General features: G+C 41.1%; 1 protein-coding gene across 8 annotated transcripts in view; it reads left to right on the top strand.

The window, feature by feature from the left end:
* Positions 1 to 242: 242 nt before the first annotated feature.
* VEPH1 (ventricular zone expressed PH domain containing 1) overlaps positions 243 to 10,237 on the top strand; it is a 208,390-nt gene continuing 198,395 nt past the window's right edge. For 7 of the 8 annotated variants that reach the window (XM_074405550.1, XM_010335739.3, XM_074405551.1 and 4 more), the window contains exons 1-2: positions 243 to 551; positions 8,853 to 9,146. In XM_074405550.1, the coding sequence (XP_074261651.1) occupies positions 9,009 to 9,146 (138 nt within the window). In that variant the 5' untranslated portion in view covers positions 243 to 551; positions 8,853 to 9,008. Of the gene's footprint in view, positions 552 to 3,527; positions 5,008 to 8,852; positions 9,147 to 10,237 lie in introns of those variants that run through there. The other variant, XM_010335740.3, reaches the window with a different exon arrangement.

Raw genomic sequence — 10,237 nt, 5'->3', positions numbered from 1 at the left:
CACACTAGCCATTTTTGCTTCTCTTGTGGTATTTTTCTTCTATCATTTTTGGCTTAAATACCATCTCATTCCAGTGCTTCCCTTCCTCCATTCCTCCCCCAAGCCTTTTTTCTGATGCCTGCTAAAAGGCCCCACATCTGATATTAACCTAAAACTTCCTTGATTTCTTAAAGTGAGTTATTCATTAACAGAACCTAAATTACTGGTTGTTAGGCAAATCTGATTCTTTTAAACTACGGATCTGCTCAGAGAAATCTGCAAATCTAGTGTGGAAATAAGTGAAGCTTTGTGCCAATTATTAGGTCTAAGGAGAAGTTTGAAAGAGAGAGGAGAAGTTACTTATTTGCCCAATTCCACACGCCGAGTCCATGGGGAGGGAAAGTGTACCGCTGGCTTGACGAGCAGCACAGGGAGACGCGGCTGCAGCCCACAGGATTGGGCAGCAGCTGCGAGGCTGCCTCTGAGCAAGGTCATGGGTCCCAGCCGCAGTGCTCTAAAGATCAAGCATTTTGCCTTCTATTTTTTGTGACCAGAGATTCCTGTGCAAAGAGGTATGGCTATCTTCTTTCATGTCCTTTTGTTCAGCAAAAACAAAAACTAATTAAAGTAAATGTCAGCGGCTGCAGAGAGGCAGAGTGGGGATAGGAGAATGGAGCTGAGAAACTTCCAGGGGCTGGCTGATTATGTAGATAGAGCGCATTTGGGAGTTGTGTGTCTAGCCATGTATGCATGCATTTCGGTTATTAGGGTAAAAAAGCTACTTCTCTGTGGCTTATTAAAACATGTCTCTAGGCTTCAGGAGCAGAAAGCTGAGCTTCTAGATTCATATTATGTGCATTTTTGTTTTACTCCGTAATAATCTAGTCTCTATATTACTATTTTATACTTTTGTTTACCTTAATCAACATTTTGCAACCAACAAAGAAACTGGCTCTGCCTGTGAATTTTCAAATAAAATTAAATACTGTAGCATCATTATAGTCAGTAGGTTGAACAGGGTCACCATTACTGTTGGTTGCTGCTGCTGTTTTTTCCTCTGGTGTTTCAGATATCTTAAAAATCATAATTAAATCTAACCACTTTTGTATTCTTTCAGATACACACTTAAATTGCTGTAGTAGTCAACCATTGGATTAAATGACATCTATATATTTTCAATTTAAAAAGCAAAAAAAAAAATTTAGAGAATTATTTGAGTTGGCCATAAAGATATTTAGTAAAGGAAATTTAAATGTAAATGAAGATACATTTAACACTGAGGTTTCCTTGTCGTTTGAGAGTTTTGGTACATTTTCTGAAGGAACAAACCCACAGAATTTGAATTAGGATTTTTCAGCAAGGTTTGTATTATTCCAGAGCAAAAGTGACCTGCAAAGTCAAAGTTTACAGCTGAAAATAAATATAGTGTAAAATTATGACAAGCCACAAAAGCCTTGATTTAAAAAAGTTTATTAGACTTGAAGATAAGTATTTCTCATTCTTCTGGAAGGAAATGTTTCCTATTTGTGATTTAATAAGTTGAAATATGTAATCAAAATTAAGTAGCTTTTTAATCTTTCGCCTAAATAGGTCACCAAACCTATTTTTTAAAAATATACTTATGAAATAAGCTTGCTACAAACTTAGATTGTATGCACTCTAGCAAAAAGACAGGGCTGAGTCTTTCAGGATCGCATGGAATAAGTCAGCCTCAGAGGCTTTCAGTAGAAGTGAAGTGTAGCAACGCGTCACAGCCAAGGAAGCCCCGAGACGTCCAGGGAACAATAGACATCTTGTGGGAAGGGTTGAAATGTATGCAGCCAATTCCCATGGGAACGCCTGTAGTCCTTTCACACTGTGTGAAAAAGATGCTCCTTCAAAAGAATCTTTAATCCTTTCTTTCAAGAGAAAATCTGAGAACTTTATTGAAAGTTTCTAGAACTGAAATAAGTCTAAGTTTGTTAATGAGCATTTTTTAAATACAGGTGAATAAAACGAAAATATTTTAATACAGAGTAACATAGTCTAAAGCGTAATGTAAATAAATTTTGCCGTTCTAGAATTTTCTGAAGTGGGAAAGCCAGGGAATATCCTAACCTAAGTTGCAAGCTGGAGGCTGAATTCTTCAGAATAAATTGGTTTCTTGAGTTAATTATGGTGATTGAAATATCTCCCAAGAGTTTCAATTATTCTACAGGCAGTATCCCAATAGTGTGGCGATTAAGTCCTCTGGTTCGTGTATATTTTCATTTAGCAGAATCTACAGATGCATAATAGAGTAAGCCACTAATGTTTTATTAGTGGGTATTGAGTGTAGGTCACCTTAAAAGTCGTAAAGAAAGTAGCTGGTGCCCTGGAGGGGCACTCCTTTCTCACTAATAAACAAGGGAAGGAGTGCTACACTTCCTTGGAAAACTCAGGTGTTTGGATTACCCGCTACAAAAAGTTTGAGGTACATTGTATCCTAGCCTATTTCTGCTCTTTAAATACATTCACTGTTATTGTTCAACCTTGGTGGGGGTAGGATCACAGTAAAGCTATCTCTCCAGGAAACAAGATAAGGTTGCCAAAGAATCAACAGGGATACATTCAAGAGAGTGAAGTTTATACATGAAAAGGGAACAGGCTGGGCACGGTGGCTTACACCTGTAAACCCAGCACTTTGGGAGGCCAAGGTGGGTGGATTACGAGGTCAAGAGATCGAGACCATCCTGGTCAACATGGTGAAACCCCGTCTCTACTAAAAATAGAAAAAATTAGTTGGGCATGGTGGCGCGTGCCTGTAATCCCAGCTCGGGAGGCTGAGGCAGGAGAATTGCCTGAACCCAGGAGGCAGAGGTTGCGGTGAGCCGAGATCGCGTCATTGTACTCAAGCCTGGGTAACAAGAGTGAAACTCCGTCTCAAAAAAAAAAAAAAAAAAAAAAAAAAAAAAAAAAAAAAAAAAAAGAAAAGAAAAGAAAAAGAAAAGAAAAGGGAACAACCCAGAGTTAAGGACAGAATGACTAAGATAGGGAAAGGACAACTAAGATATAAATATGGCACAAATGGAAATGACCTAAGCATCTTTAGCTCTGTGAACTCAATTTAGTGAACAGTACAGTAGTGTATTAGTTTTTAAAAGGTATGGCATGGGATGTGTTAACTGGTGGACCATCTAGAGGAGTAATAGTACTCCTAAGGATATGATTGCTGGCACTTCTTCTGTGGTTGCCATATGCCAGGCTCTCTGTTAAATGTTTTACATCCTCTCCTGAAACCTCCCAACAACTCATAGCAAAATCCTCAGGAGCAAAAGAGGAACTCGCGGCTCAGGAAGGCTAATTAACCTGGCCACATTTACATTGTAGGTAATGGCATAGCTGAGCTTGGAACCCAGTTGAGTCCAGATTCCCATACTCTTATTACTCTGCTCTTCTTAATTGGAGTCCCATAGAGTGTCCAATTCAGGACTCTATACTCTTAAAAAGAGAGAAAGAAAGAAAGAAAGAAAGAAAGAAAGAAAGAAAGAAAGAAAGAAAGAAAGAAAGAAAGAAAGATGCTAATTAACCTGCCCACATTTACACTGCAGGTAATGGCATAGCTGTGCTTGGAACCCAGTTGAGTCCAGATTCCCATACTCTTATCACTCTGCTCTTTTTACCGGAGTTCCACAGAATGTGCAATTCAGGACTCTACACACTTTAAAAAAAAGAAAGAAAACTGCATACAAATGTAATAATTAAAAATCAGTAATAATGAATAGAGGATTAAAAGGGAAGGCTAAAGCAATATCATCTATTCCATTAAAAGAGGAGACTTCATTAGTATCTTGTAAATTAGAAAACTACCAGTGAAAAAATACAGCTACTCACGAATGACTGGATTCTTGATTTTTATGCAGGAGTTCTTCAAGGGAATAGTTCTCTAAATGTGGATGGCATAAAAACATGATTGATCACCAAGTGTCTAGGCAGATTTATGAGGTCATTCTCCTGGAACATATGACCTGGTTTAACTGTGGTCACCCTGACCACACTCTTTGAATAGACACATCCTAGTGAGCACAAAGATGAGATTATCTGCATGATAGCCACCTGTACGCATTGCCAGAAGAGAGAAGATTTGACAGCTGTAGATCTACCACAAGAACAGAAGACTTAGGGGTAGAGAGGAATGCAGTTTTTAAAACTGTCCTTTATAAAGTGTGCTGTTAACTGTTTAAACAATAAAGGAAGTTTCCAGTGCCCTTTTCTCCGTCAGAGTGTCAATAGATTAAGCAGGATAAACGTTTTTTTCTGAGTGTTGCTGCAATATTTAAAAGTACAAATCCAACATATCTGGTCCACATGGATTTTTATGAAGAACTTCCCGGCAAATAAGGAAACAGAGTATGTATGTTGTGAAGTAGGTTTGTTCTGTTTATTAGCAACTTCCCGCATACTTAAACTTTCAACAGTATTACTCTAGAGGCAGCGCAAAGGGATATTTTCTTTAGGAGGTGACTCTTATTGGACGAACGCTCAGTGTTTCCAAAAGCTGTGTGAAATCTCAGGGAGAGGAAAGTGTTAACGAAGCTGCAGTTCTCTTCCATGGGGCTCTGAGGGGTGGCTCCCTACAGCCCCGGTTCACCTGCTTGAGTTCCTGTTGAGAACTGTTTCCTGCGTGGCTCGCCCCCGCCCCCTATTCTTCCCTGGGAAAGTATAGATTTTCACGAACACAGGGAGTTCTGTTTTCTCTGTTAAAAACAACTCTCCTTTACTGGAGCAGGCTTTGTGTTTCGCCCCAGGAAACAGAGCGTTGCACTGGGAGGTAACTCCGCTGGGTGAGGTGCAGCCTGTCACCTGACCGGTCTCTGGGGCTGCCGGTGCCATCAGGCTGCATTCCTTGAATTCTTCCACCCGGCGCCCGCTCCGCAATGAACAACTTCAGGTTCACTGAGCTGAGCGGATTCCACTGGCTGTGGCCTCGGAGCCTGCCTGAATCTCCCGCCCAGTCTCAAATCTTGCAGCTGAGTAACTGCAAGGGCGCCTTTGAGGAGTAGCACGCAGGTAAAGCAAGTTTGCGCGGGATAGCTGTGACTCCCTGAAATGTGCCACGCTTGGCGCAGTCATTTCTGTTTCTGTGGTTTCTGTTTCTCCTTACAGAAAGCTGATTCGCCAGCCAATATCTGTTTAAAAAAAAAAAAACTGAATAATGAGAAAGTGGGCCTCCGATTAGAACCCCTTAAGATTAGAGAAATAAATTATGAAGGACGCAAACTAAAGGCAGTAAGAAAAAATTTTATAAGCCAATTTTTAAAAGTCATACAAAAAGTAGGAGATTTTGGAGTCTGACTTACCTGCATGTGAATCTTGGCTCTGTGTGTAACTTTAGGCATGACGCTTAATCTCACCCATCCTGTTTCCTCTTAGGTGAGAATATCTACCAGCAGGGCTGATGGGAGAACTAAGAGAAGAAAGTGTCTAGTGTTTAGCAAAAGGTTGATGTTTAGAAAGTATGTGCACATATGTGCATGTGTGTACATGTGTGTGCTTGTGTGTATATGGTGCGTGTATATGTATACATGCACACAGGCCACAGGACTACGATATACGTTAGGATAGGGAATTTCTCAGAACATGAGGTAGAATTTGATCTGGCTCTTCTGCTATTACAAAAAGACCAGCAGGAGAAGCCAGACACCTGAGCAAAATATTGATGAGAGCTGCTAAAAAATAAATACCGTGACTTGCCAGCCTTTATCTAGGAAGGGATGTGCAGCATGTGGAGGTACTCACTGAATGAGAGCTGGTGGGAAGGGAGGTGGCTCAATAATAATCTCACACAGTCATGAATACAGCTATCCTGGGAGACCAGCTGCCTTCCATCCTGACTCTGAAACGTACTCTTCAGGTGCCTCTGGGATGGTGGTTACTTTCCTCTCTAAACATCAGTTTTTGATTGCATGGAGTTGTCATAAAAATTGAGTAATTCAATATGTGGGAAGCACTGAGATAAGTGCCTGACACTGGGCAAACACCCACCAAATATGAGTTGTGTCATTATTTTAGAAAGGGATTGTTTACACGTTATCACCTGTGACCCTCAAAACACCCTGGTGAAATAGACTAGGTGTGTATTAGCCCCATTTTGCAGATAAGAAAACCAAGCCTCAAGAAAGGAAAAAAATGTGAACTAAAGGTCCCACAACAGCTGAGTAGCTGAGCTGGGACTTGATCCTCAGTTCCTAGATGAGCGGATGACTTAGTATGAACTCAGCACAAGGTGCATTGAATGAAACCCTATAAAAATCTTAGCTATCCTAAAAGGTGCTTCTCAAATGCCATTTCCTCCATAAAGCTAATCATTATCATCTTCCACTGTAAGTGACTTCTCTCTCCCTTGTACTTCCCCAAACTTCTCTTTGTATTATCCAGGAGATTTTTGTCTTGGTTATCCCCATATTGTAGAAGGTGTTTTGAAGATCACAGTTGAAAATGCACAAGAGAGCCCTTTGTAAAATAATGTGCAAATCTTACCTCTCACCAGTCCACCCCTAGATTTGCGAAAGCTTTCCTGCATGGCTGTGTGTTAAACAACTTGATGTTTCTGTTTAGGGCCCAAAGCAATGTTTTGTATGTAATGGACCCTCAAGAGTAAGAGCTGATGTTGGAAGCATAAATGTGGGACTCCACACCAGGTGTCATGTAAATGCAGAGCATGCAGAAAGAGCCCAGGAAAAGCTTGGGGGGTGTTCTTCTGTATAGCATGCATTTCTGCTCCTTCTTGGAGCTCCTGAGCATCTATGGCTGGGGCAGCTGACTCTATTTCATGGAATGCTGGATGTCCAACAAGCTGATGGGTCAGGTGAAGTCATTTCCATCCACCTTTTCTGAGTATTATTTTATTGAGACTCTTGTCACTGTAAATGTCTGAACCTGGGAGGAAATTGTGTTAAGAGAAAAATGTAGGAAAACGCTGTGCTGATTTTTCTTATAGATATTGTGATTCATCCTTCCACCTTTGCCAGGTTGCAAACTGCTTTGCAGTACCTCACTCTGTGCTCCACTTCCCTCTGAAAGCTTGCCACTCTCTTTTGCTCTTCCTCAAGCATCTCCTCTTCTTGCTCTCTGGTTGCTCTAAATCCCAGGACACAGATGGGCAAGGATCCAGGAGCCCTGTAGGAGGGAAGAGGAATTAATTTTCTTGCTTGATAACCATGCTCACACCTTCATCACTAAATATTAATAATGTTCTGAGGACCTTTACTCCTAACAGTAGCCTCACATCTTACACGGAGCCAATATTTCATAATGGTTATGAACTCGGAATCTAGCACTACTGGAGTCTCTGGGTTCAAATTCCATCTCTCCAGCTTGGTAGTTGCATGGCTTTAGCAGTTATTTGACTACCTCAGGTTGCTTACCTATAAAGTGGGGATGATATAACTTCATATAGTTATGAGGATTAAATGAATTAATATTTACAAAGTGTTTATGCCTGGTACATAGATAAAGATATGTAAGTATCAGGCATCATTTTTCAAAAGCTGGTAGATAGTATAAAAACTACATATAGGCAGTATTGCCCTTGAAATCCCTATGGCTCATGAATTGTACCACTTAGAATACTACAGATTGCTTATTTAGTTGAGTGTCTTATGAAAGATTTGGCTTGTATTTAGAGGCCATGTTGTATGAAGCGTATGTGTCTTTAAACTTGCATTCAACACAGAGAGGTGCTTCCACAGCAATAGCTCAGAGGAGCGATCTGAGACTACCCAAGGGAATGATAGACTCTCCTCTCCCTTTTCACATTCTTTCTGGCAAACACATTCAGAGTAAAATGCTAGGCAGAATTGCCTATTGCTTATATTAAATAACTCACTCTTGGCTCTTACTATCTAACCATGTGGCTGCATTTGTGAGCTACCCATATGTATAAGGTGATTCCACTCTACTATAAACTGTGAGGGAAGCCCACTGGACTGAAATCAGGAGACTAGCCTTGCCACAGCTATTATGGGACCTTAGCGAAGTCATTAAACCTCACTGGCGGTTAAATGGTCTGTGATTATATTAGGCCCAGAAGGGAACTGATGAGAATAATCAGATGTCTAATTTGTGCCATTGCCCTACTCTCTGTAGACTGTTAATTGGGTGAGAAATATAGTGGGACTTTATTATTTCAACTGTGGGAATAGAGGGAAGGTGGCCTGATCTCAAAGCCCTCCTCTTTAGCCTGCATGGCAAGGCTATCATGTTCAATTTCAGTGATCAAGTTCATCTTCACATTCAGAAGAGATTTATCTAACCCCACTCTGCTAAGCAGCGTCCTTTATTTCATTGCTATTTGATTATAGAATACATAGGAGTAGGGTAAGTACTGAGGTCACCTTTTTGACTGATGGAGGGGGGACTTCTGCTGCTAGCATAGCAAGGCAACCCAACCAAGAGGGTAAGCACTGGTTTCTTTGTCCTGGTTCTGGAAGAAAAGGTTCCAGGAAGTGAGTCTTGGCGGTGTTTCTTATGCTCCTTTTCTTTTGTTCTCCCTTTCTGTTTGATTCCGATGAGAATCTGCTTGAGGAAAACCTGGCAAGTATTAGGCATGATTGTTGGTTGTTCTTGTGACATGGAGAGAAGAGAAGGATGTAGAAAGGAGAAAATGAAGCTCATATTGACTTTTAAAGTTCAGATTAAATTCTGGAGAAACCTAGTAATTTTTGACAAGACTTTTTGAGACAAAAACAAAGAAAGAGCTCATTTAAAGATGATTAAGCTAGAATCTGTTACTCTAGGCACATGTTTCCAGGTTTCTTTTCTCTCTCTCTCTCTCTCTGTTGGACACCAAGTTCACATTCTGAGCTTATGCCATTCTGCCAGTGGCTATATTGTGTCATTTGCTTCCCTTGCAGAGAGTGTCAATGAAGACCTCAAGTCTGGAGAAAAATGACCTTTCATGGAATACAAAATATACCTCCTGCTACGTGTTTTTGTCTTACTGACCTCTGATAACTGAAACACATGGCTCTGAGTCTGTAGAAAGTCAACTGATCAAACTCCTCCTCACCATGCATCAACTGTTCAGACTGGTTTTGGGACAAAAAGATCTCTCGCGAGCTGGGGACCTCTTCTCCTTAGATGACTCTGAGATTGAAGACAGCCTGACAGAAGCTTTGGAGCAAATTAAGATAATTAGCTCATCTTCAGTAAGTAAACTGGTTTATAGAATACATCTCTGAAGTGGCCTGTCCTAGAGCTAGAGATTTGTATGTATCCTGGCAGAAGGATCTTTGCAGGGGAAAGAGGAAATACCACTAATATTGGTCTCCCTTAACTCTGCTTTGTGGTTTTGTTGGCATCTAAGAAATAACAGTAGGGAAGTCATGGCTTAGGGGGCAGTTAGATCATCTTTTGCCCACACACAAAGACTAGAATTCTGAACATTGCAGACCAGCGTGGAATTCTCACAAAAATATTATTTAGGGGCTATTTTTATATCCTTGAAATGACACTGAGAGGAGAGAGAGAAAATCCGGGGGAAAAGCAGGCCTGCAGAGCAGCACAATAGCATCAGTAAACAAGAGCAGGGTATGTGGGAGAGGCTGAATAATGAAAGAAGGCAGGATGACACCTCCTGCCATGCAGGTAATATGAGACAAGGACAACGATCGCTCTGCTGCCAGAAGTGACAGTTGCCCAGGGCTTGATAAGCTGATTCTGTTTATTTCTGTATTGTCTCTATTTTTTATCTTTCCCTTGCTTCTTTTTCTACCCACCCACACCCCTGCCCCTGGGACCTGCCATTTAATTCTACCCCCCCCATTATTAGTCCCCAGTGTGATCAGACAGATGTAAAACCTCCCATCAATCTTTGCATTCCTTTGCTTCTCTTCAATGTCAAGATTATATATTCTGAAAGCACTTCCCAAAGGAGATGGATGTGGAGTGCCCAGTGTGGTTTGATGTTGACCTTCTTGATTGCACTTGGACCCTCTATGAGGCTGGTCTCACTTCAAAGGCCTAAGGTCACCAGGCATCTGCCCACATCCTCCCAGTTCAGTCGTGTTTGCCAACACTTGGCACAGACACCCACTGGGAAAAGGAAAGTGGTGGGACTCAAGCCATACAATACTGAATTGGCAAATGTATGCGTATTTCAGAAACAATAGCGCTCTTCCATGCTGCAAAGAAGAGATGTTTAAAAGGTATCCTGGCAACCCATGCAGCCTCCTCTTCAAGCTTATGTTCTCTTGCTGGCTGCTATTAATATGCCAAACTTCCCCCAGTGACCAGTGAA

The sequence above is a fragment of the Saimiri boliviensis genome, chromosome 9 (assembly GCF_048565385.1).
Source record: "Saimiri boliviensis isolate mSaiBol1 chromosome 9, mSaiBol1.pri, whole genome shotgun sequence".
Lineage (NCBI taxonomy): Eukaryota > Metazoa > Chordata > Mammalia > Primates > Cebidae > Saimiri > Saimiri boliviensis.
This window is presented reverse-complemented; position numbering and strand designations above follow the sequence as displayed.